Source organism: Stenella coeruleoalba, assembly GCF_951394435.1.
Source record: "Stenella coeruleoalba genome assembly, chromosome: 14".
In the NCBI taxonomy this organism is placed as follows: domain Eukaryota; kingdom Metazoa; phylum Chordata; class Mammalia; order Artiodactyla; family Delphinidae; genus Stenella; species Stenella coeruleoalba.
This window is the reverse complement of record NC_137160.1, coordinates 23,113,619-23,140,701: the sequence shown is the minus strand read 5'-3', so window position 1 is coordinate 23,140,701 and position 27,083 is coordinate 23,113,619. Positions and strand designations below refer to the sequence as shown.

General features: G+C 44.0%; 1 protein-coding gene across 3 annotated transcripts; it reads right to left on the bottom strand.

The window, feature by feature from the left end:
- Positions 1-407: 407 nt before the first annotated feature.
- MRO (maestro) lies at positions 408-25,212 on the bottom strand. Of its 3 annotated transcripts, XM_079942751.1 has the most exons (9): positions 22,120-22,197; positions 21,273-21,323; positions 20,407-20,535; positions 8,482-8,584; positions 7,066-7,212; positions 5,818-6,000; positions 3,141-3,296; positions 2,182-2,289; positions 409-1,618 (listed from the first exon to the last, which is right to left on the bottom strand). In XM_079942751.1, exons 4-9 carry the CDS (start codon positions 8,578-8,580, stop codon positions 1,565-1,567), a joined length of 747 nt encoding a protein of 248 aa, XP_079798877.1. In that variant the 5' UTR covers positions 8,581-8,584; positions 20,407-20,535; positions 21,273-21,323; positions 22,120-22,197; the 3' UTR covers positions 409-1,564. The 3 variants fall into 3 exon arrangements, with proteins under 3 accessions (XP_079798878.1, XP_079798877.1, XP_079798876.1); XM_079942750.1 differs by lacking the exons at positions 21,273-21,323; positions 22,120-22,197 and adding an exon at positions 25,093-25,212; XM_079942752.1 differs by lacking the exons at positions 3,141-3,296; positions 21,273-21,323; positions 22,120-22,197 and adding an exon at positions 25,093-25,212 and having other exon boundaries at positions 408-1,618.
- Positions 25,213-27,083: the final 1,871 nt, after the last annotated feature.

The window sequence follows — 27,083 nt, the reverse complement described above, 5'->3', positions numbered from 1 at the left end:
GCCCCTCATCTGTGTTACATGGTCCTGTCTCTGGAGAGCTACGGCAGAAACACTGAGCTCCTCGCTCTCAAACTGACATTAAGATCCCTCTGTAGCATGTGTGACCTTCTTGTGTTTTCCATTTTCAATACTGGACATAGTTGTTCCAGGTATGACCCAAACGCCAAGTTCAGTGGTAGTAACAGGATTTCCGGGAGAAGCTTGGGTAGCAATCTGGTTGGAGGGAAGGTGAGAGGGACTATGAGAGATTTCTTGAAACTTTTTATAAGAGTAATGTGACCCTACTTATAACTAGGATTGATCACCCCAAAATTGACATAAGAGCCGAGACATGATTAATAAAAATATACACTTAGCTCACAAATTAAATAAAAATGTGTACTTAGTACACACAAAAGCGAAAGTTAGTTAACTGAGTCAAACAGAAGAGCAGAAGTGGCGGGTGTTTAAAATTTCTTTTATTTTTTTACATTTTTAACCATCCGTCAATTATTCCATAACAAGGCAGTATCACACGATGACTGAACGTAGGCTCCAGAAATCAGGGTTTGAATTCCAGCTCCATCAATTACTGGTCATCTTGGTCAATTTCCCTGTGCCTTAGTTTTCTCACCTACACAATGAGGGTAGTAATAGTACCTTTCTCACAGCTTGCTGTATTAAGTAATACTCGCAAAGCGCTTAGAGAGTGCCCAGTAAACTACAAACATTCTTAATGTATGTTATTCATTATTATTATTCCACACATTACCACTAACTTGAGGTTTTTCAACACATGTTCATCGATTTTTTTTGTCTTTATTAATCCTTGTTTGGAATGATCTTGGAGGCACTGACTGTTGAAGATGATGAGAAGCTAATGATCCCCCTCCACACCAACGTCTTGGTACCTTGGTCAACTTTAAATAGGTCTCGCCAAGAAAAGGTGTTGGGCTTCCCTGGTGGCGCAGTGGTTGAGAGTCCGCCTGCCGATCCAGGGGACACGGGTTCGTGCCCCAGTCCGGGAGGATCCCACATGCCGCAGAGCGGCCGGGCCCGTGAGCCATGGCCGCTGAGCCTGAGCATCCGGAGCCTGTGCTCCGCAATGGGAGAGGCCATAGCAGTGAGAGGCCGGAGTACCGCAAAAAAAAAAAGGTATTAATAGCAAATGCCAAAGTATCAATAGCAGATTAAAAAAAAAACAAACACTTCAGGTAGTAGTTATTCTCCTAAGCCTTAGAAATTAAAAGTAAAATTAAAAATAAAAATTGGTGACAGAGATATCCTTAAGAAGAAAATAGCTGAGAAATAAGCACTGAATCTACATATACTTTAAATGTTTTAAAGCATGCACCTTCTCATCAAATTTGTGTGGGGAGAAAATGAGACATATAAAAGCTATTTAGAATGTACTTTGGTGTAATTATACAATTCCACAGTATTATTTTTTGCCATCAATTGCTCTCCCAACACCCCCTTTTCTATCATAATCACAAGAAGCAGCAGAAGTATCCAAAGAGTTAAAAGGGGGAATATCAGCCCCCAGCAATGTGTTCACTGGAACCATTTCCCTGCTGCTCTGTGTTTACAGGATTTTATTTGCATAGAAGAACTGCAGGAGCTCTGGATGATAGTGGCTCTGAAAGAAATTGGCAAAGGGACACGTGAGGAAGGGAGTCAGTAAACCTCCTTGACTCTAGAACGAGCAGACAGTTGTCAAAGGCAGAGCATGAGGATAAACAATCTTCAGATTCTCAGTGGAGGAGGCATCATTATCCAAATGATGATCTAAACCGCCAATATATTTCACCCAATGATCTCAACTGGAATTGTCAATATATTTCACCCAATGATCTAAACTGGAACTGCCAATATATTTCACCCAACGATCTAAGCTGGAACTGTCAATATACTTCACCCAACGATCTAAGCTGGAACTGCCAATATATTTCACCCAATGATCTAAGCTGGAACTGCCAATATATTTCACCCAACGATCTAAGCTGGAACTGCCAATATATTTTATGCATAATCCTCTGGGTGTTTTGCCATTTACATCACATTATGGGTCAATTACAGTTGAAACATACTTGGTCTGAGTCGTTTTAGGGGGGTAACTCCCTGATGTGCCCAGCCACCTTCTGCATTAACACTGGGGGGGCAGGGAACCTGGGAGAACCTCTCCTGCCCTTGCTCACTCACCAGCTGCCGGCAGAGTTTAGGGTTCCTTTGGTCCTCTTCACTCTGGAAGCTGTAGTTCTTCCTTTGTCTCAGATACGGAGAACAGGCTCGAAAAGTTGTTTTGCAAGCCTGAGAGAAATAATATTACCATCTTATTGTCAAAAATGTTAGAGAGTTTTATAATCCCAAGCAAGGAAAAGTGTTGCACCCAATCTGTGGTCTGGGGGCCACTAAGAGTGAAAGTAACTTCCAGGAAGTTTGAAAACTTGAATCTTAAAGGATTTATGCTTATAAAACGACCATGTCTATACTTTGGGGCTGGTGGGGAGGGCAAAGCTTCACACTTTATCACAGCCCTTATTGTCTCATCAAAAGTAGTGCTGGATTCCTAAATTCAATCTCAACCTTTCTCTCCCTCTCTCTCTCGCCCTCCCTCATGCGTGACCTCAAAGAAGGCAGGTGATTTGGTGGAACCTTTGCTCCTGGTGGTTTTGAAACACTCACCTGCTCCAAAGCAGCCCTGAGGTTGATCCAACCCGGTTAGGACACATTTTCTCCAAGAATAACACAAAAGCTTCATAGGAAACTAAGAAGCCAAGGGTGGGAAATCTGTACCAGGTGCAGTGACAAAAGCTAACTGGGCATGAATAAATCTCCTCTGAGGGGAGGTGGTGCCCCACGGAGCAAGCAGCACCTCCCTGCCCCCACCCCCCCATTAACCTGAGTGTATCTGGCATTTGACAGGTGCTGGGACCGGGCAAGTGGGGCAAGAGCAAATGGAAAACAACACTCCTGCTCAGAGAGAGATTAGCCATCGACAAGGCACTTTCTCCAGGATTCACATGGATACACGGCTGAGTGTCCATAACTGAACTGGCAGGAACTGAGGGCCTGGCATCTCCACGCGGCAGGGCTGCGTTCCAACTCCCTTGAGGAATGGCATTGAGGTTTCATGCTGTTGGCTAGAGTCACGGACTCACCTTGGCAACCTGGGGATTCCTATCCTGTAAATGGCTCAGGAGAGAATCCTGAGTCTGCTTCACCTGACGGGTGAAAAATCTCTTCCATTTCCGCCCAGCAAAGGCAGCCAGTTGCCCAAACAAGACAAAGGCCGAGTATCTCAGGCTGTCATTCTCCTGTGGGTCCCCCGTGAACAAAACAAGAAACCTCGGGTCAATGCCAAAAGGCAGCTGCATCAGAGAACAGCACAGCCCTGGTCCCTTGCTGCATGTTACAGGTGGGACATTAGATCCAATCTATGGCACTCAGCCAGCCGGGCTCCGGGACAGAGCGGAGACAGGCTGAGTCTTCAGTGAACCTCTTCTTCAGCAGACGAGAGGGTTAGACTGGGGGCTCACTGGTGCTACTCCCAGCTTCCCAGCTTTTTTCTTCATTATTTAACATTTTGGAGATTGATTATATTTACTTGGTTCGAAATTCAAAATAACCAAAAAGGTTTATAAAACAGTAAGTCTCCCTTCCTACACCTCTCCACCCGCCACCAAATTTCCCTCCCCACAAAGTCATAAATTTTGTGTGATTCCTCCAAAAAATAAAGAAGAAAAAAATGAAATATATATTACATAGCCCTTTCCCACATTTTTAAACCAATGGATATGGACCTTATACATCTTGATTTTTATACCTTGATTTTTATACACCTTGATTTTTCACCATTCTCTCTGGGAGCTCTTTCCATGTCAATACGTAAAGGGATTTTCTTGGGCTGCACCCTAATTCATTCGACCCATCCCCTGCTTACTACTTCCAGCATGTTTGCCAGGCCATCCCTCTCTACCTTGGTCTGAGTTTCTCCCACCTGCAGCAGAAATAACAATTCTGTTTCTTCCCTGACGCCCTGCCAGCTCTCCCTGCTTTGGGTCTGATTCGCTGGTTTGTCCCTGACTGCAAGTCAGTGGCTTCGGCCCTTCCTCCCTCTCCCAGGGGAGCTGTCTGGTCCGAGTATCTCCCTGCCCAGTTAGGGAGACAGAGGCTCAGGGCATTTCAGTGATTCACCTAGAGTCACACCGTCAGGGAACAGCGAACCAGGGTAGCAACTCAGCCTCCTGACTCATGGTGAAGGGATTTTTATATCAGTGTTTCTTGATCTTGTCCAGCTCCAAGTGAACCAGAAGGGACTGGTCTGGGATAGGCCTCCTCACCTAGAAATGGGGGTCACAGACACTCAGCAAGAGTGGAGACCACCAATCATCTTCTGAAGTATTTAAAACAATTTTTTTAGCACACATGACACATACAGAAACTGCTTTCGTGTTGCACTTTCTTCACTGTTCTACGTGTGTGTGTGTGTGTGTATGTGTTTAATTGTATGTGTTTAATTCAATTCAACTAGCACTTATTGAGACCTAACTCTACCTGAAGCATGACCCTAATGCTGTGAGATGTACAGAGATGTGTAAGGGGTTGCCTGTCCCCCTGGGAGTCTGACAATCATGTGATGGGGCACAGCCCAGGCAGGCAGTGAAGAACTCTATGACAGGGATACAAACTGTCAGAAACAGCTCCCCATGAGTATTCCCAGGTTTCACCATGCCAAGGAGTTCCTGATCAAACACTACAGTCGACCTGGGTTTAAAAAATACTTGCATGGCAAACAAGCCCTGGCCATTAAGATGACGCCTCCAGAGGGATTTAGAGACGCTTGCCCGGAGATATCTGCTTATATTCCAGGGAGGTGGAGTAGAGACCTTCCTCTCCCAGCCCCAGAGAGGGCCGGTTTACATCCCAGAGCAAAGGCCTCTCTGCCTCTCTGAGCGGAAGGAGAGGCAAATGTCCCAGCAGCTCCTCTATATGCTCCAAGTTTTATAATTTCGAGGTTTCTCTTCCTCCCGTGAGGGGCAGGCACCTCGCTTTCGCTGGGTCACTCCCGGGGAATTAGGTGTTGGGAACTCACGCAAGACGCTCTGTGAGTAAATGCAAGTTCTCTGTCGCTCTGTTCCCTGTTCTAAAGGTCTTATCTTTCTGTGTGTGTGTGTGTGTGTGTGTGTGTGTGTGTGTGTGTGTGTGTGTGTGTGTGTGTGTGTGTGTGTGTGTGTGTAACTGGGGTAAGCTAACTGATTAGCTTCTCAGTCCTCGCGTTTTCTGTATCTGTGCACTTTTTGCTCTACCTGCCTTGTCACCCGGCAGTTAAGAGCGCAGGCCCTGGGCAAAGGGCCTGGCTTCATATCCACTTACCGGCTCTGTGAACCGTGGGCAAGTTACCTAACCTTTCTAGGCCTTGGTTTCCTCCTCTATAAAGTGAAGATAACAGTGCCTGCCTCACAGGGTTATTGGGAAGATTAGATGAGACAATCCATGTAGATTGCCCAGCACCGTGCCTGGTACACAGTAAGGGCTCACTAAGTGCAAGCTACTCTTACTGTTACATTTATAAGAGAGCGTTGAGTACACATGAGCATCACCATCACCAGTGTACATGTACTCACTGCTCCATGACAGTGAAAACTCCTCGCAGAGTGGTGATGAAATCCTACATGTCTTTATATGTCTTCCATAACCCCCAGCACGGTACCAATCTCTCAACAAGATTTCTTAATAAATAGTGAATAATAGAGGCCTTGTTTCCTGAGCAACACACCAAGCAGGGCTCACATTTGACTTTAAGAACCTGGAATCATCCTGCGTTGTCTCACTTACATCATCTAACAAAGTCCTGGTCCGAAGGGTGATGTCTATGAAGAAGGAGCCAAAGCCTTTCCCCTGGATCCTGCCCAGCATGACGGTCAGGGTCTTCAGGCTCTCGTGGATGACTTCAGAACTCATGGGGTCATACCGTCCATGCACCAGCAGGTCCAGGACAATCATTTTATACTTTCTCACCTGTTACCAAGGTTTGGAAAGCATTAGCAGCACAGGAGTTGCTCCCCATGAGTTGAAAAGTGTCTCCACTCCTAATCTTCCAATAACCCGGGACTTGGACTAAGAGGCCGTGGCTTTCTTCAGCACCTGCTGCCACAACTCTCAGCAAAGTACAAATGCTTCCGTTAACCCGACCCAAGAGCCCAATTTGGTCTTGGAAGGAGAGCAGTCTGCAGCATGGCCTATGGGTAGGTGAGGCTGGGGAGGGCACGTCAAGGAGGGTGGTGGACCTGGACGATCTAGCGATCTGGGTGTATTGGGTACCTTTACAGGGGATAAGGCAAAATGGTCGCTTAAGTTTACAGATGCTGAAGGAAGAGGTGGGGAAAACATCTTTTACTAAACAAGCATTGATGATTAGAAAAACTAAATTCACTGGAGGGTGATGTCCAGCTGTGTGTTAATCCTACCTGCAGCTCTGTTTCCCAAGGCTGATGATCCTGAGGTGTGCTGACCCTGAGATGACCCCAAATGAGTCATGTGTGCCTTTGTACAATCTCCTTCCCTTGAGTGTGTAAGGAGCCAGTGACTTGCTTGTGGCCTCTCAAACATGACAGTGGTGACGGACATCATTCCCACGGTTCCCTTACATTATATGAGACTCCATCTAGCAGACAGGAGTGGGAGACACTCTCCCACTGGCCGTGAAGAAGTGAGCTGCCGTGTTGTGAGAGGGTGGCCTCAAGGAGCTGAGGGCGGCCACTCAGCAAGGAAATAGGGACCTTAGTCCTACAACTAGAAAGAAATGAATTCTTCCAACAGCCACATGAGCTTGGAAGATGACCCTGAACTTCAGAAAGGAATGCAGTCTGGCCCACACCTTCATGGCAACCTTGCAAGACCTTGAGTAGGGGATGCAGCTAAGTGGTACCTGGACTCCTGACCCAAGGAAACTGTAAGATAATAAACGCCAGGCCCCTGATGGACTGTTACACAGCAGTAGACAACTAGTACATGAAGCCCCCCATCCCAGTGCTGAGGACTCCAGGCCGTGAGGGCTGGCCAAGTGCCCCCTGCCCTTCCTACCTTGTCCGGGGTCTCACAGGCCATAGTTCCTAGGCTTCTCATTGCCATATGACGCTTTTTAAAACTGGGGTCGCAGGCTCTCTCTGCCAAGTTGAAAGACACATTCTTCAGAGGCTCCTGCTTCTGGAGCCTCAGTTTCCAAGAGACCTGGGTGGCGAGTCAAAAATGTATTGATTTGGGAGTGTTCAGAGTCACACCCTAGCCATCGCCAACCCTAATCCCTCCCTCTAAAGAAAATCCTGTGTTGCCCGCTCAATTTTAATCCTTATTTCTCCACCTAAAGACATCTGGATTTTGCTGGGAATATATTAGTTTGATCTACATAATGAAGAAATGGATGGAGGAAGGGGAAAGGGGTGGAGAAAAAAAATGCAGAGCTAATGTTGAGGTAGGTTTGGGGGCATTATGGAGAGAGGTGTCTAGGCAGTTGTGGGTGTGACAGAGCTGAGAAAAGGGGGCTTTAGAAGTGTTGATGTGATCTGAGAATAGGGGTCCCTTAAAGAGGACAAGGTAAGCTGTGTTCCTCCTGTCGCAGAGATTCCTTGACCCTTCTCTCTCCCCCAGCCCTTCCCCATTTTTCTGCTCTACTTCGTAGCTAACGCTTGAAAGACGTGTCTATACTTGCTTTCTTCAGCTGCTCTCCTCCATTCTCCCTTGAACCTTCTGCAATCAGGTTGATGGCATCCATACCCCCTCCCCACCCCCTCTCCCCCAGTGTAGCTAAATCCCAGGGTCAATTCTCAGAGCTCACCTCACTCAGCCTCTCAACAGCATTTGACACAATTAGCAAAGCACATCTACAGGCATTTCAGGGCACCTGACGGATGTCCCACCTCAGAATGCGAGCATCTGAGCAATTAAGATTAGGAAAAGAAATGCATAAATAATGCAAATTGGAAGCGCTGTGTGGCTGATGCAGAAATCTGTACTTCAAGGACTAAACTCTAATTAACTTCAAGGCAAGAGATAGGTTTTTAGAGCATTTAACCCCTGATGCTAGGAAGGTCCTGGTGTTCTGCACATCACAGGACATACCAACATGTCCTGGAGTCAGAACCAAGATCCAAGAACAAACCACTTCCTCACCATCCTTATTAGTGGGTGGGGGCTGGAGAGGAGACCCACAGCCCTATTTGGTATTCAGGTGATTACCAAGTCTCATCAGTATTTCTGAATATTCACTGCAGTTCATTCTATATTTTTATCATTAAGTTCGCAGCAAGCTAAATTCTTCCCAACTCATCTTCTTGTTATCATATAAACATCCTATTTGTGTTTAAAGAGCTGTCATCAAACTTGTTTTCGGGAGAAGGAACCTCAGTAGAAGGAATGGAAGGAACCAAACGAAGGCAGAAGAGCAAGTACACATAGTGGCTGCTGAGCAGGGACATTTGTTCCTAATAATTTGTCTCAGACCTTGGAAAAGAAAGATATCACTGATGTCCTTTTCTTCTTGGGCTGGGCAGTGGGGATGCAAAGGGGCTGGTCCAGCATTCTTTTCTGTGTTTGGTCCATGGAACTAAAAAAAGAACAAATCATCATATGAGCCACAGACACTCTTTGAAGCCTCATCATTAACAAGCATCGTCACACAAAGCCCTGTGCCAGGGTGAGAATGTAAAGAAGCCGCATCCCTGAGGCCCCCTCAGGATGTCACCTTGGTGAGCAGATGGAACAGTCGCATCAAAAGATAAAGAGCAACACCAACATCACTGATCATCAGGGAAACGCAAACCAAAATCACAATGAGGGATCACCTCACACCTCTCAGAGTGCACTGTCGGTCAAAGACTGCAGTGGGTTAGGACTTATTTCTTGAGGAACTGGGTGGTGAGCAATGCCCTTTTTTTTATATATAGATCTTTATTGGAGTATAATTGCTTTACAGTGTTGTGTTAGTCACTGCTGTATAACAAAGTGAATCAGCTATATGTATACATATATCCCCATATCCCCTCCCTCTTGAACTTCCCTCCCACCCTCCTTATTCCACCCCTCTAGGTGGTCACAAAGCATCCCGCTGATCTCCCTGTGCTATGCGGCTGCTTCCCACCAGCCAACTATTTTACACTCGGTAGTGTATATATGTCGATGCTACTCTCACTTCGCCCCAGCTTTGCCCTCCCACCCCATGCCCTCAAGTCCATTTTCTATGTCTACCTCTTTATTCCTGCCCTGCAACTAGGTTCATCAGTATCATTTTTTTTTTTTAGATTCCATATCTGTATGCGTTAGCATACGGTATTTGTTTTTCTCTTTCTGACTTACTTCACTCTGTATGACAGACTCTAGGTCCATCACCTCACTACAAGTAACTCATTTCGTTTCTTTATATGGCTCAGTAATATTCCATTATATATATGTGCCACATCTTCTTTATCCATTCGTCTGTTGATGGACACTTTGGTTGCTTCCATGTCCTGGCTATTGTAAATAGTGCTGCAATGGACATTGTGGTACATGCCTCTTTTTGAATTATGATTTTCTCAGGGTATATGCCCAGTAGTGGGATTGCTGGGTCATGTGGTAGTTCTATTTTTAGTGTTTTTTTTTTTTTTTTTTTTTTTTTTTTTTTTTTTTTGCGGTACGCGGGCCTCCCACTGTTGTGGCCTCTCCCGCTGCGGAGCACAGGCTCTGGACGCGCAGGCCCAGCGGCCATGGCTCACCGGCCCAGCCACTCCGCAGCATGTGGGATCTTCCCGGACTGGGGCACGAACCCATGTACCCTGCACCGGCAGGCGGACTCCCAACCACTGCGCCACCAGGGAAGCCCTATTTTTAGTTTTTTAAGGAACCTCCATACTGTTCTCCATAGTGGTTGTATCAATTTACATTCCCACCAACAGTGCAGGAGGGTTCCCTTTTCATCACACCCTTTCCAGCATTTATTGTTTCTAGATTTTTTGATAATGGCCATTCTGACTGGCATGAGGTGATACCTCATTGTAGCTTTGATTTGCATTTCTCTAATAATTAGTGATGTTGAGCATCTTTTCATGTGCCTCTTGGCCATCCGTATGTCTTCCTTGGTGAAATGTCTATTTAGGTCTTCCACTCATTTTTTTAACTGTATTGTTTGTTTGTTTTTTTGCTATTGAGCTCCATGAGCTGTTTGTATATTTTGGAGATTAATTCTTTGTCTGTTGTTTCATTTGCAAATATTTTCTCCCATTCTGAGGGTTGTCTTTTTGTCTTGCTTATGCTTTTCTTTGCTGTGCAAAAGCTTTTACATTTAATTAAGTCCCATTTATTTATTTTTGTTTTTATTTCTGTTACTCTAGGAGTTGGGTCAAAAAGATCTTGCTGTGGTTTATGTCAAAGAGTGTTTCTTCCTATGTTTTCTTCTAAGAGTTTTATAGTGTCTGGTCTTACATTTAAGTCTTTAATCCATTTGGAGTTTACATTTGTGCATGGTGTTAGGTAGTGTTTTAATTTCATTCTTTTACATGTAGCTGTCCAGTTTTCCCAGCACCACTTATTGAAGAGGCTGTCTTTTCTCCATTGCATGTTCTTGCCTCCTTTGTCATAAATTAGGTGCCCATATGTGCGTGGGTTTATCTCTGGGCATTCTATCCTATACCATTGATCTATATTTCTGTTTTTGTGCCAGTACCATACTGTCTTGATTACTGTAGCTTTGTAGTATAGTTTGAAGTCCAGGAGCCTGATTCCTCCGGCTCTGTTTTTCTTTCTCAAGAGACCCACAAAAACAAACTCAAAACAATTAAGAAAATGGTAATAGATACACACATACCAATAATAACCTTGAATGTAAATGGATTAAATGCCCCAAACAAAACAGACTGGCTGAATGGATACAAAAACAAGACCCATGGGCTTCCCTGGTGGCGCAGTGGTTGAGAGTCCACCTGCCAATGTAGGGGACACGGGTTCGTGCCCCCGTCCAGGAAGATCCCACATGCCGCGGAGCGGCTGGGCCCGTGAGCCATGACCGCTGAGCCTGCGCGTCCGGAGACTGTGCTCCGCAACGGGAGATGCCGCAACAGTGAGAGGCCCGCGTATCGCAAAAAAAAAACAAAAAAAAAAACAAAAAACAAGACCCATATATATGCTGTCTACAAGAGATCCATTTCAGACCTACGGACACATACAGACTGAAAGTGAAGGGATTAAAAAAGATATTCCATGCACCTGGAAATCAAAAGAAAGCTGGAGTAGCAATACTTGTATCAGATAAAATAGACTTTAAAATAAAGACCATTACAAGAGATAAGGAGAGATACTACATAATGATCAAAGGATCAATCCAAGAAGAAGATATAACAATTATAAATGTTTATGCACCCAACATAGGAGCACCTCAATACATAAGGCAAATGCTTACAACCATGAAAGGAGAAATCGACAGTAACACAATAATAGTAGGGGCTTTAACACCCCATTTACACCCATGGACAGTTCATCCAAACAGAAAATAAATAAGGAAACACAAGCTTTAAATGAGACAATAGACCAGTTAGATCTAATTGATATTTATAGAACATCCCACCCAAAAGTGGCAGAATACACTTTCTTTCAAGTGCACATGGAACATTCCCCACGATAGATCACATCTTGGGTCACAAATCAAGCCTCAGAAAATTTAAGAAAATTGAAATCATATCAAGCATCTTTTCTGACCACAATGCTATGAGACTGGAAACCAATTACAGGAAAAAACCTGTAAAAAACACAAATACATGGAGGCTAAACTGTGTGCAACTAAAAAACCAAGAGATCACTGAAGAAATCAATGAAGAAATTTTTAAAAACATAGAAACAAATGACAGCGAAAACATGACAACCCAAAACCTATGGGACGAAGCAAAAGCAGTTCTAAGAAGGAAGTTTATAGCAATACAATCTCACCTCAAGAAACAAGAAAAATCTCAAATAAACAATCTAACCCTACACTTAAAACAACTAGAGAAAGAAGAACAAAGAAAACCCAAAATAAGTAGAAGGAAAGAAATTATAAAGATCAGAGCAGAAGTAAATGAAATAGAAACGAAGAAAACAATAGCAAAAATCAATAAAACTAAAAGTTGGTTCTTGGAGAAGATAAACAAAATTAATAAACCCTTGGCCCGATTCATCAAGAAAAAAAGGGAGAGGACACAGATCAATAGAATTAGAAATGAAAAAGGGGAAATCACAACTGACACTGCAGAAATACAAAGGATTATAAGAAACTACTACAAACAACTATAAGCCAATAAAATGGACAGCCACAAAGAAATGAACAAATTCTTGGAAAGGTACAATTTTCTAAGACTGAACCAGGAAGAATTAGAATATATAAACAGACCTATCACAAGTAATGAAATTGAAACTGTAATTAAAAATCTTCCAACAAACAAAAGTCCAGGACCAGATGGCTTCACAGGTGAATTCTATCAAACATTTAGAGAGGAGCTAACACATATCCTTCTCAAACTCTTCCAAAAAATTGCAGAGGGAGAAACACCCCAAATTCATTCTACAAAGCCACCATCACCCTGATACCAAAACCAGAAGAAGATGTCACAAAAAAAGAAAATTATAGATCAATATCACTGATGAACATAGATGCAAAACTCCTGAACAAAATACTAGCAAACAGAATCCAACAACACATTAAAAGGATCATACACCATGATCAAGTGGGATTTGTCCCAGGGATGCAAGGATTCTTCAATATATGCAAATCAATCAATGTGATACACCACATTAACAAATTAAGGGATAAATACTATATGATCATCTCAATAGATGCAGAAAAGGCTTTTGACAAAATTCAACACATATTTATGATAAAAAAAAAACTCTCCAGAAAATGGGCATAGAGGGAACCTACCTCAACATAATAAAGGCCATATATGACAAACCCACAGCAAGCATCATACTCAATGGTGAAAAACTGAAAGCATTTCCATTAAGATCAGGAACAAGACAAGGATGTCCACTCTTATTCAACATAGTTTTGGAAGTCCTAGCCATGGCAATCAGAGAAGAAAAAGAAGTAAAAGGAATCCAAATTGGAAAAGAAGAAATAAAACTGTCACTGTTTGCCGATGACATGATACTATACCTAGAAAATCCTAAAGATGCCACCAGAAAACTACTAGAACTAATCAATGAATTTGGTAAGGTTGCAGGATACAAAATTAATGCACAGATATCTCCGGCATTCCTATACACCAACAATGAAAAATCAGAAAGAGAAATTAAGGAAACATTCCCATTTACCACTGCAACAAAAAGAATAAAATACCTAGGAATAAATCTGCCTAAGGAGGCAAAAGACTTGTACTCAGAAAACTATAAAATACCAGTGAAAGAAATCAAAGATGACATAAACAGAGGGAGAAATATACCATGTTCTTGGATTGGAAGAATCAATATTGTGAAAATGACTATACTACCCAAAGCAATCTACAGATACAATGCAATCCCTATCAAACTACCAATGACATTCTTCACAGAATTAGAACAAAAAACTTTACAATTCGTATGGAAACACAAAACCCGAACGGCCAGAGCAATGCTGTTTGTTCTTTGTTTGCGAGATATAGAATTTGTAATTTTTCCATGTGTATATATTATTTAAAATATACATTATAAATAAATACAGCTTGCAAAGTGATTCTGATCTACAGCCTGACTTGAGACCCAGTAAAGTAAACCAGTGCGTCTCAGACTTTAATGTGCACTTGAATCATCAGAGGAACTTGTTAAAATGCACGTTTGGACTCAGTGGGTTTCGGGCGGGGGCTCCAGATTTTTCCGTTCTTATAAGCTCCCAGGTGACATCAATGCTGCCGGGTCTCAAGTACCACGCTTTGAAGGATGAAAAGTTAGGAGCTCCAAGAGATAAGAGAGGACTGTGGGCTGGAAGAACTGGTAGAGACGTTCCACTGCACGTGGGTGAGCTTTAATGCAGAGGCAGAGCGTATTTCACACATTGGGATTCTAATGGGATTCTATGTAGTATCATGGTAGTGGTAGTAATAACAGTTAAAATAGGAGAGTGGTAAAAGATAAGGCTACAGGAAGTAATTAAAGGCCTGCTGTGAAGGACTGACTGCTAAAGAGTTTAGTTTTAATTGTATTTTGTAGATAAGAGTGAACCACTGATTTTTTTTTTTCGAGATGAAATCCATGTAACATACAATTAGCTATTTTAACAACATTGTGCAACCACCACATTTATCTGGTCCTAAAACTTTTTCATTACCCCAAAAGAACACCCCATACCCATTAAAAAATCACTACCCATTCTGCCCTCTCCCCAGTCCCATTAATTGGCTCTCTGTCTCTATGGATTACCTATTCTGAATATTTAATATAAATGGAAATCAAATTATATTATGACTTTTGTGTCTGGCTTCTTTCTCTTGGCATGACGGTTTTGAGGTTCATCCGTGTTGTCGCATGTATGGGTACTTCATTCCTTTTTAGGTCCGGACAGTATTTCATCATATGGATAAGCCACATATGTTTATCCATTCATCTGTTGTTAGACACCTGGGTCGTTTTCACCTTCTGGGTATTGTGAATAGAGCTTCTATGAACAATGGTGTGCAAGTGTTTGGTATCTGCTTTCAATTCTTTGGGTATATACCCAGGAATGGAATTGCTGAGACATATGGTGATTCTACGTTTAACTTTTTGAGGAACCGCAAACTGTTTTCCACAGTGGCTGCAATGTGCAAGGGTTCCAGTTTCCCCACATCACCAACTGTTGTTATTTTCCAGTTTTTAAAATTATTATTATTACATTCGGCCTAGTGGGTGTACAGCGGTATGCCATTATGGGTTTGATTAGCACTTTTTTTTTTTTTTTTTTTGCGGTACGCGGGCCTCTCACTGCTGTGGCCTCTCCCGTTGCGGAGCACAGGCTCCGGATGCGCAGGCTCAGCGGCCATGGCTCACGGGCCCAGCCGCTCCGCGTCATGTGGGATCTTCCCGGACCGGGGCACGAAGCCGCGTCCCCTACATCAGAGAAATGTACCTTTTTCAGAGAAATGTCTATTCAAATCCTTTGCCCATTTTTAATTAGGTTGTCTATACTTTTGGTTTTTTTAGTCGTAGAGTTCTTTATATATTCTGGATACTAGACCTTTATCAGATATATGATTTACAAATATTTTTTCCTATTCTGTATGTTGGCTTTTCATTTTCTTGATAATGTCTTTTATGCACAATAGTTTTTCATTTTGACAAAGTCTAATTTATCTATCTTCGTGTTGTCATTGTTGCTCAGGCTTTTCGTGCTATATCTAAGAATTCACTGCCAGGCTTCCCTGGTGGCACAGTGGTTGAGAATCTGTCTGCTAATGCAGGGGACACGGGTTCGAGCCCTGGTCTGGGAAGATCCCACATGCCACGGAGCAACTAGGCCCGTGAGCCACAACTACTGAGCCTGCGCGTCTGGAGCCTGTGCTCCGCAACAAGAGAGGCCGCGACAGTGAGAGGCCCGCGCACCGCGATGAAGAGTGGCCCCCGCTTGCCGCAACTAGAGAAAGCCCTGGCACAGAAACGAAGACCCAACACAGCCAAAAATAAATAAATTAATTAATTAAATAAAGTACCTATCTTTAAAAAAAAAAAAAAGAATTCACTGCCAACTCCAGTCATGAAGATTTACCCTTACGTTTTCTAAGATTTTTGTAGTTTTATCTCTTAGGCTGTTGATCCATTTTGAGTCAATTTTTGTGTATGGTGTGCAGTAGGGGTTCAACTTCATCAGAACCATTGACTTTTATTTGTTTTGGTTTTTAAATTTCTTTTTTTAGTAGGAGAAATAACAGTGGTTTTCAACCCTAGCTGCATTAGAATCCCCTAAGGAACTTTTAAACATTTTAATGCCCTGTCTATACCCCAGACCAAGTCTACCCTCATATCTGGAGGTGGGCCTGAGCATCAGTAATTTTTAAAACTCACCAGGTAATTCCAGTGGGCAGTCACTGAATAGGGTGACCAGTGACCAATCATCTTGTTTTGTCCCTGTGATATTGTGATTTATAATAAGAAATATATATTTGGTCTTTGTCCCCATTCCTGGCAGAAAACCCTTGGAATTTCCTAAGTGATTAAAGGTATCTTCTATTATATTAATGAAGTGACCCTAGGTCACCTAAGGGTGGGGGCTGACTGCCAGGGGAACCAATCCTGTAATTAGATGGCTGGAAATTTCAGTCTCAACCCCTCTTCTCCTGGGAGGAGAGGAGGGCTAGAGATTGAGTTCAGTAACCAGTGGTGAATGATTTAAGCAATCGTGCCTAAGTAATGAGGCCTCCACAAAAAAAACAAAAGGATAGAGAGCTTCCGGATTGGTGACCACATGGAGATTTAGGGAGAGCTGTGCACCTGGAGAGGCCACGGAGGCTCCTTGCCCTCTCCCCATGTCTTGCCCTATGCATCTCTTCCATCTGGCTGTTGCTGAGTTACATCCTTCTATGATAAACAAGTGATTCAGGAAGTAAAATGTTCCTCTGAGTTTTATGAGCTGCTCTAGCAAATTAATCGAACCCAGGGACAGGGTTGTGGGAACCTTCAATCTTTAGCATGTTGGTCACAAGCACAGGTGACAACGTGGACTTGTGATTGGCCTCTAAATTATGGGGACTGAGCCCTTAACCTGTGGGATCTGACGCTATTTTCAAGTAGATAGTGTCTGAGTTGAATTGAAGTGAATTGAACTGAAATGTAGGACACCCAGTCAGTATCCACCGAGAACTGGAGAACTGATTGGTGGTGTGCAAAAAACACACATTGGAGCTTGGCCCTGAAGGCTTTCCTGGGACATGGGACTTTCAGTGCTAAGACCAGGAAAGTCCTGGGCAAACAAGGGCAGGTTGGCCACGCTGATTTTACTGGAGTTTGGAACTTATTTAATGCAAGTTACGGATAGAGCCCAGTCCTGTTAAACAGCTGTGCTTCGGGATATTTGACTCTGTTTGACCTGGAGGTACATGGGAATTTGGTTTCTCCATCATCTCTGTGCCTCTCCCCCGCCAGCAGGTTTAGGTCATGCTCTCTTGGTCAGAAGACACTCAAGAGAACCATGAATACACCTCTTTACCCCAGAGCCGCATTCTCTATTTCTTCTCCATCTCTGGCCTGCAGACCTCCCCTCACCATGGAAATGAGGGAGCCCAACCCACCCACCCACCCCAGAAAATTGCACTCCCACTAACTAGCAAGATTTTCTTTGAGTGAAAAGGTGTTCCCATACACTTCACATTAAGCCAGTGGTTCACACACCCGAGTCTGCATCAGAATCACCTGGAGGACTTGTTAAAACACAGATTCCCACACCCAGTCCCCAGAGTTTCTGATTCTGTACATCTGAAGCAGGACCCAATAATTTGCATTTGTAACAAGCTCCCAGGTGATGCTGGGATGTTCCTGGTCTGGGGACCACACTTTGAGAACCAATGCATTAACAGAAAGAAACCAGCATTACTATGCGATTCCTCTCCAGAACAAGAAGTTTTAAAAAAATCACACAGGCAGAAAACATGCTTGGCTGTTTCTTTCTGGGGAATTTCTGGACACAAGCTTCTGTATCAATGGAACCTGCCACTCCCCAGGTTGAACGCTCTGGATCAGAGCCAATGGGCGCCGGACAGTGGGTATGGGGAGCTTAGAAGAAGCAAAGTTCCCTCAAGCTGATGGTCACTCGCCAAGGGGGGCACAGACCTCATTAAAAAACAGCTGGTGGCCCTGTTCTGAGGCATAAGAAAATCATGCCTGAAGCTTCTCTCCATTGGGAAGGAAAGCAAACGTGGTTTCCTGTTCCTCACACGGGCCTTCTCTTGCAGCATTAGCACAGCAGCTGAGGGCTTTGGCCACCCAAGGCCACTTCCCCAGGCCTCAGAAGCCAAGCATCCTGCCTTGTCGCTTCTTAAAAGGCACATCTAGAAGTTAAGGTCATGGAAGGCTCTCAAGCAGAGCAAAGTACATGAGGGTTGAGCGCCTTGCTTGGGAGATTCAGCGTGTGGTTAGAAAAACACAGGGGGGGACTTCCCTGGTGGCGCAGTGGTTGAGAGTCCGCCTGCCGATGCAGGGGACACGGGTTCGTGCCCCGGTCCGGGAAGATCCCAAATGCCGCGGAGCGGCTGGGCCCGTGAGGCATGGCGGCTGAGCCTGCGCATCTGGAGCCTGTGCTCCGCAACGGGAGAGGCCGCAACAGTGAGAGGCCCATGTACTGCAAAAAAAAAAAAAAAAAAAAAAGAATAACACAGAAGAAAAGTTCATTCGGGGCTGCAGAGCCCCTTACCTGAGCTTTGTGTCTCCTGAGCTTGCAGCTTCTTAAAGGCCTCCCTCCACCCAAGTGCCCTGCTGCCGGCTTCCCTCCTCCTCTCTGGCAAATTAAGTCCTTTTGACCCAACCCAATCAAACAAACCTGTTGCAATACAGGAGCTCTCAGAGGAATGTTGTAAATAAACTACGAAGAAACAGAGTATATGGATTCAAAGAATTCTTAGGTGTTCATAACTCCACCTACAAACCCACTCGCCCCCAAACAGTCGTTCTTTGCTGGGAGTGTTGGGTCCTCCTTCTGGCAGGTTGCTCTGGGTTTCCCAGGTGCCTCGTCTAGTGTGACTGAGTCCGGGAGGACACTTGGACACCTAAGGCAAGGCTCTGCTTGTAGTTTCATTCAGCCCTGTGTACGTTCTTCAACGAATTCTTCCGCCTCTGGGAAGTCCTTCCCTCTGTGCTAATGCCCTGTCTCCGATGGGGACAGTTTCACCGTCACCACGACCCTGCAGCTTGTCTTCATTGCCATGTTGTGGTCCTACCTGGTCTTCCTGAACAGACATGGATTTGGGGTGACTTAGATGAGTTTTGTGTTTTATGCTGACTCCCAGATGCCTTTGCAAATTTAAATCCTTCTGACTCAAAATATTACGTTTATCGTCAATAATCCTTCAACTTATTAAAGCCAAAATCTATATTATGAAGGCCAAAATTACATAATACTTTGATCTTAACTGTAAAATGAGGGGAAGAAACTGTTAGATTTGTAACAATCCTTCCAATACTGAAGGTATTAATGATAACAATATTAGTAGCTACTATTACTGGACACGTATATACTAGGCACTATACTTAGCATTCTGTATACACTGCAGGAGAGCCTGTTTAGCTGACCTCTACTTGTTAACTGTATTCTGCAGGCCCTCCACGAACGGTACCAACCAATGCTTGTGGCTGACAGTACCCACTGCTAACTTCTGCTCCACTAGTCCTCATAGGCTTACCAAGAATCAGTTTATGACAGCTGTACTTGTTACTGTAATTGTGAAATTTAAATATTATAGAAACTGATGAAATAGGAGTATACAAAGAAAGGAAGTTGTTTCTGTGAAAGCAAAATTGAATATTTTGGAAGGATTCAACAATGGGAAGCTGCTAAAAATAACTGCTGTCCAATTAGGATTCATGTGGACAGAAGTTTGGAAACAGTCTTAATAATCTGGAATGATTTACTAGAATTGGGATGATCTTACAGAAAGTGATTTTACATGCCTCTTCCCAGAAGCCTTTAAAGTCTCACTACATTGACAGAAACCAAAACTAGAACTCATAGATGAAGTATTATGCGTGTGGCATGTGCAAGAGAGACATATCAAAAGATGCCCACTAGAGGATCCATGTTCAAAGAAAAGGCCATGGCCCTACATTAAAGATTGGGAAATTCTATATTTTAAGGTAAAATATTTGATTACATATCATTTTTTATAATTCACTGCTTTAACCAACTTCTTCCATAAGCTTTCTAAAATCCAGTCCCAATATCTCAAATATGAGGTCTTTTCTGTACTTCACTTAACCTTTACAATCATCTTGAGAGGCAGGTTTACTTATGCCCATTTTAGAGGAGAAACTGGGGCTTAGAGTAATACAAACAACTCACCCAAAGTAAAATAGCTAGTAGTGGCAGAGCAGAGTTCCAGACTCCAAAATCTATACTTTCCATCACTATGTTCTAAGCCTCTATCCAGCTCCTAGACGGTGTCCTGCGCGCTGACCAGGTACGGACACACGGCAGAGACACTTCAGTTTGAAGCATCCATACCTTCCCTTCAGTCCCCTCCCATCTAAAGCTCTTAATACAGTGGTCTTAATATAACAATCTATAATCCATCTATTGATCATAGATGGATTGAAATAGTTTGTGAAAAGAAAAAACGGCTTCATCAACATTGCCTAGTACATTTTTACAAAGAGAACGTCAGCTCTCTGATACAACGACCTGAGTGACATTCCAGAAGGGACTGGGGAACCCAAGTGGACCTTAGCCTCTCCTCGCCGCAGCCCGGGTCGCCCCAGCCAGCAGCCGGCCCTTACCTGCGGCGGTCACGTGGTGAAGAAGCGCGGTTTGGCCGAAGCTCAGGTCCTGGGCGGCGCGGAGAGCGGCTGTTCCTCGGGAAGCAGCCAGATGGGATGAGGCGGGTCAGTTTTCCCAGCCCTGAGCTCCTAACATAGAAGAAGGGAAATGAGAAGGTGAAGCAGGGTCTGTTCAGGATAACGGGTCAGCGCAGAGTGTTGGAAAGAGAGACTCATATGAGGAAGAAAAAAAAAAATCAAAGTTTAGATGGAATTGAAGTGGGGGAGGGAACTGTCCTCTGATACCCACAAGGTTGTTCTAGGTGGGCATAAGCATCCCTTGGGCCCTTTACTTCGCCAAACTGTGCTGAGGTGTTTTTCCTCCTTTCCTATGCTGTGTTTGCCCCTTATTCGTCCCTCATTCCGAGTCCCACCCACAGTTTCTAAAGAAAAGACTGCAATTCTAGGGTCCTTCCCCTGCACCGAATGAAAGGGCTCTGTCTAGCACCGTTCCCCGTGAGACCACTAGATGGCGGCATCACTCAATGGACCGGTTCCAGGCTGCCTCCGTACTCCGCAGCCGCTGCAGCGCTTCCCTCCCTAATCCCTGTTGGAGCAGCTTTTAATCTCAGGACAGGACACTGTGCTCCAGGCCAAGTAGCTTCACTGTGACTGATTGGTGTACCACCAGCCAAAGCTTTACCGTTGATGCCCCTTCCAGCCCAACAAACACCACAGGACCTGAAACGACTGATTTAAACTCTCAACAATTTAAATGATTTATTGGGAAAACCAAACCAAAAAAATCTGGGTACTTGCAGATTTGGGGAGCTTCCTTCCCCCCATCCTTCCCTGGACTCTCCATCCAAGTGCAAGAATCTATTTACCAATAATTATTTCTTGTCTGGCTCTGTGTTGGGTGATGTGGGCAATGTGTCCTAAAAGGAAAAAGTTATATTTTCAAAGCTCTAGGAGCTTATTGTTATGCTAATAAGCAATGTTCATTGACTATTTCTATGTGCCAAACATTGGGGTGAATACTGCATAGACTATCTTGTTTGATTCTTACGTTAGGACTCTTATTATGATCCTCATTTTCATAATGGGGAAATTGAGGCACAGAGATGACCTTGCCCAAGGTCACACAGTTAATTAGTGGCAGAGTTAGAATTCGCCCACAGGCAGGCTTATGTCAGAGCCTAGACCCTTAGCCACAATGCTAGACAAGTTTGGGAAATCTAACTAGGAGTCAGATGGGCAAATATAAACCAGAGAAGTACATCAGAGTGGAAGGTTGGAAGAAAAAAGCAGAGGGACAGAAAACCAATGCCCTGAGAAAATAAGAATGAGGCTAAAACAAAGCCCTCTTTGGGTGCACAAGGGCACCCAAGTGACTATTGAGAATGCAATTTCAACAAAGAAGCTAGACTGCAGAGCTCAGGGGCTATGTGGAAAGAGGAAATGGAGGCATCTTGCTGCAAAAGGAAGGCAATAAATAGACTAGAAGAGACAGCAAGGTCAAGAAAGGCATTTCGGTTTTGTTGTGTGATTTTAAAATAGAATAAAGCTTGGGCATGTTTGAAAACAGTTGCAAGGGAGGCCTAAGAGGTGGGTAATGCAAGCAGTGAAAAGCGAAATAGGAAGAGCTGAAGGGAGGGGTCTAGGGGACAGGGGACAGCTCTGGGGAGGAGGGAGAGAGATGCCTCCTCTTTTTATCTGAAACTGGGAGACAACCGCAGAGGTGGAGATCCATCAGTGTGAAAATGAGGATGAGCAAGTTCAATTCATCCAAATCAGCCTCCGTCTTCTCAGTAAGACCAGAGTTGGGTTATCTGCCAAGAGTGAGAATAAGAGCGAGGAGGTCATATCCTTGCATTGAACTAATCCGTGCAGTGCTTAGGATGACCAAAAAGCAGATAAAATTAAACCAGGCCACAGGAGCAGCTGGAGAAATAAAATCTGTGTTGCAAGTATAAGGATTCTCTGCCAAGTCTCACTGGTGACTCAGGACTGAAATCTCCCCCCCACACACCATGGACAGAAATACAACAGATAGACTCTTTTTTGTTGTTTTACCATCTTTATTGGAGTATAATTGCTTTACAATGGTGTGTTAGTTTCTGCTTTATAACAAAGTGAATCAGCTATACATATACATATATCCCCATATCTCCTCCCTCTTGCGTCTCCCTCCCTCCCACCCTCCCTATCCCACCTCTCTAGGTGGTCATACAGCACGGAGCTGATCTCCCTGTGCTATGGGGCTGCTTCCCGCCAGCTATCTGTTTTACGTTTGGTAGTGTCTATATGTCCATGCCACTCTCTCACTTTGTCACAGAGATAGACTCTTAATAACCCCTCGTGTCTAAAGTTTCTTTGTGTTCAGGTGTTGAGATATTTTGCAGAGAAATAATGTCTTCCTCACTTGCCAAATGGGAAAACAAAAGGGCAGACAAGTTTCCTGGTTGGCTTAAGGTCACAGAGAAAATCAGGGCACAACCAGAATTGGTACCCAGGAGACTTATTGATCCAAATTCAGCTCTATTAAACACTTCCCACAAAGGACACAGCTAACAGCCCCAAAGAGTCCCAGACCCAGCACAAACTTGGGAAGCATCCAGACCGGGACATGATGCCAAAAGAACAAAGGTTCTCCTAACATGGCCTTAGGACACAGCACAGTTCTTCTGGGAATGAGAGGGGAAGTCTCTCTGATAATTCGATTGCAACAGATTGATGGGCTGATGAGATGATGTCCTTCACATACCATAATTATTTAATTTTATTGTTTAACAACTCAGTTTTCACTCTCAATTAATATTTCCTTACTGTCAGAAGTGCAGGGGCTGATAGAAAAAATCAAAAGAGGGTAATTATTGAGTCTGCATTACTGATGAAAAGGGCAACAGGCAGAATGAATCAATCAGCAATTCACTTTTGATTTAGACTTGGGAAGTGAAGACAAATGACAGCGGCAATCAACATGGCTTGATCTCTAGTGTCAGGATTTTCAGAAGCCCCTCCTTGTGCATAGCCTCATCAGTAAACTCTGTTAAAAGGAATGGTTTTTAACTTCTTCCCTCTCATCTTCTTTCAGAAACTTCCCCCAGGTCAGGCCAAAGTCTGTCTTGATTTTCACTTCTAAAACGAAATCAAATTGGCTGTCTGCTGAGCCACTAATTGGAAATGCCAACTTCTCATTCATTCATTCCTTGTTCTCCAAAGGCTTATGGAGATGCTACTTTCAACAAGGCAGAGCGTGCATCAGGTGGCACTGTGCCCTCTGGAGACCCCTGGGAACGCAGGTGAGATATGGTCTCGGTAAGGGCCATAGAGCGGAGGGGACGAAGAGCAGTCCCTCGGGATATCCTTCGTAAAAGAAGGTGCATCAGCACCTGGGCTTACTGGTTTAGCAGGGAGAGGCAGAGAAGAAAGGCAAAGGCATTCCGGGAGAGAGGAGGAGCACGGGCACGGGGTCCCAGATGGAGGACCCTGGATGAGCCAGGGGACCTCGTGCTCCCCAGACTCTTCCACGAGCCCCCAGCACTGATGGGAGCCCAGAGCTGCCCGTGGCAGGCGGACACCCCTTGGGAAGCTCTTCTCAAACGTCACCCGCCACCCCGCCCCCTGTTTTCTTCCCACTCTACTACATATCTGGTTTATTTTAATATAAAAGCAACAGTCTTTTGTTTCAAATCTTTGAGTATAGTAGATGCCACAGGGAGAAGCACTGGCTTTATGCTTCTTCTTCAAATACCCTCAGGCACAGAGAAGCAGGAGCCTGTGAAGTCTCTCCAGTTCTACAAACTATGAACAGAAAGCCGCTCTCAGCCGTTTCCTTATCCAGCCCACCGTCCAGCTGTCCTGCCTTCTGTTTTCCTGACTATATTACTTGGCAGTCGTTATTAGTACCGGGATGCGAGAATATATTTCAAACTCTTCTGTAAATAGAAGAGTTTCATATGAGCTTCAATGATCTCTGAAAGTGCTTCGCTACTCACTTGACCCAGGAAGCTGACAGAATCATGCAAATCGAGAGGTTCAAATCTCCATGTTCACTGCCCAGACCACCAAAGTGTGCATATCTAAAAACACCGCCAAGCCTCTGAAAGATGTCACTTTGCAGAAGCAATGTGCGCCCCTCCATCGTCACGACGGCGGTGGGGCTGGTACAGCATTGGTGGCCCCTAAAGAGTGCTGAGTGTTTTCTGCAAATGCTTTAACATGCAGAGTGTAATGCTGAACTTAAGTGCTCTGGTGTCAATTCTCTCTGGGCATTGAGCTCATCCAGGTGAACAAAGCCCCAAGATGTGCCTCTGGGTTTACAGAGCTCATGGTCCAATTCACCCCTGCGTGAACTCCCTCTGCCACCATCCAGTGAGCCTTACTGAAAAGGGGCAGATTGTTGCACAGAACAAAAGATATCCCAGAAGAAACTGAAGAAGCAAAAACTTATGGTGCAAGAATAAATTCAGCATTAAACAAATGCAAATAAAAGCAAAAGAAGTTGTTCAAGTTTAAACACCTTTCCTATCTGAGACATTAATTCACACCATCACCAACACCCCTACTTCCAAAAATTAACCATAAACGTATATAAACATTTTCCAGCCCATCTGGTTAAATCTGTAGCAATCAATGAACTGTGGTGAACTACAAGGTTTAGTGGAATCGGTTGAATCCAGAAAATGTTCTGTGCTGTCTTACCTGAGCTGGGTGCTGAGCTTCTGCCTCAGAACTCATCCTGATGAAAGGCAAAGTGACTACCTCCAGGCACGCCGCTGTCCTTTAAACAAGCTCGGGGCCGGCTGTCAGCTGCATTTTGTCCTTGAAGATGAAACATTAAAACAGATTAGAGTTTTATCACGAGAGGGAAATACATAATAACACCTTTTTAGGCTATCTGCCCCTGATAGTTGCTAGAGATTCATCACAGGCCATGCTGTTTTGCAAACTTTGAAGATTCTCGTGTTAGTTTCCTGTTTCTGCAAGGGCCCAGGGAGAAAGCTACGCGAGCTCCATCCTAGAAGAGAATTGGATCAATAGACAGCACCGTGAGAGGCAGATCAAGACCACAGACGTGACCACATGTCGTCTTGTCCCTGCTTTTAACATCCCCAAGCATTCTCATGCTCTTTGTCACGTTGTACCCCACAATCCTAGGAAGGGGGTCATTCTCAGGCCTCTTTGACAAATAGGGAAACTGAGGGACAGGCAGAGTGAGCAGGGGACTTGCCCAAAGTCTCAAACCTGGTTGATGGGGCTGGGCTTCCTCTCCGGCTTTGACCAACCAGAGTCATTGGAGGGTTCGGCCACTCACCTCTACAGGCCACTCTTACTCTCTCTATGGTCTTCCTTTCTCTCAACCTTGACCTTTCCCCACCTTGGTTTCTTCCCCCCATCCCTCACCTTCCTTGTCTCCATTTTCAGTTTGCTGTGGACATTGCTTCACACGTTCCTTCCTCCGCAATGAATCGGTCTCAGGATTGCACTTACTTTTCCTTCAATTTTGCATTTACACTAGAATCCAATAGAATTCCAGTGACAGACAAGTGTATAGGCATTTTATGACAATGAGAACGACGTCAGGCACAATTTGACCAACAGAACAGTACATCCATGTCCAAAAGTGCCCTATAATGTGTACTGGATTAGAAATCCAGGCTATGACTGGGACAGCTGACTCTTCCTTGAGGGATTGGAGAAAACTACAGTAATAGAGCACTCTTTCATATAGCCCACAACAGATGTATTTCAACAATTCCATCTTTATCCCACAATACCGACCTCCCACCATAGCTCCGTCACAGCATTCCTGCACCGTTCCCAATATTGTTCATTTAATTGCTCCAGAAAAGAACAAAAAGGGGCTTCCCTGGTGGTCCAGTTAAAACTACGCTCTTCCACTGAGATTCCGCATGCCGCGTATGCAGTGCAGCCAAAAAAAAAAGAAAAAGAAAAGAAGAGAGAAAAAGAAGTCAATTTTATCAACATATATTTGTTCAGGAATTAAGTCTGCAGACTTTAGGTGCTCTGGGCCTAGAGCAGCTGCTTCTCTCTCCTACTGGTCTCTGTTCCTTCAAGAGAGTATACGTTAGATCGTCCCCTGAAAGGAAGGGAAAGTAGGTAACAAGCAAATCACCTAATTTTACCCACTAGGAATTTTTTTTTTGTAGCTCTTAAGTTTGGGAGGAAACTTGACAATATCTATCAAAAGACCATGTGCATGTGCCCTTTGACTCAGCAGTTCTGTTGATAGTGGTTCACCCAGGGCAGTGATGAGTCTGTGCAAATTAGAAAAAAGAACCCCTTCCTCAAGACGTTTTATGTCTATCTGCCAGGAAAGTATCATAATAAGTATTTAAAGTTATGACGTCCACCTGAAACTGACACAACATTGTAAATCAACTCTACTCCAATAAAAACTTTTAAAATATATATATATAAAATATTTTTAAAATAAAGTTATGATGTCTACAAAGTGATTGGTGCCCACACAGATGAGGCACTTTGTGCTGTGTACAACCTATGCAACTGTATATGTTAACCCTGGTTACCTTGTAAATACATATGAAGACTGACATCAGGATATATGTTAAAAGGTGTTCATTGAAATATTATTTGTAACATCAAATAAATTACTGCAATGTCCATCAGCAGGGGACAGTTTAAATAAATTAGGGTATCTTTATACAATG

Excerpts from the sequence above, each read along its gene's own strand:
- MRO (XM_079942750.1), bottom strand. The coding sequence starts at position 8,580 with ATGGACCAAACACAGAAAAGAATGCTGGACCAGCCCCTTTGCATCCCC. Across the intron at positions 6,001-7,065 it reads CCTGTGAGACCCCGGACAAG|GTGAGAAAGTATAAAATGAT; the intron begins GTAGGAAGGGCA and ends CCTTGGTAACAG. Across the intron at positions 1,619-2,181 it reads CTAAACTCTGCCGGCAGCTG|AGCCACTATCATCCAGAGCT; the intron begins GTGAGTGAGCAA and ends AATTTCTTTCAG.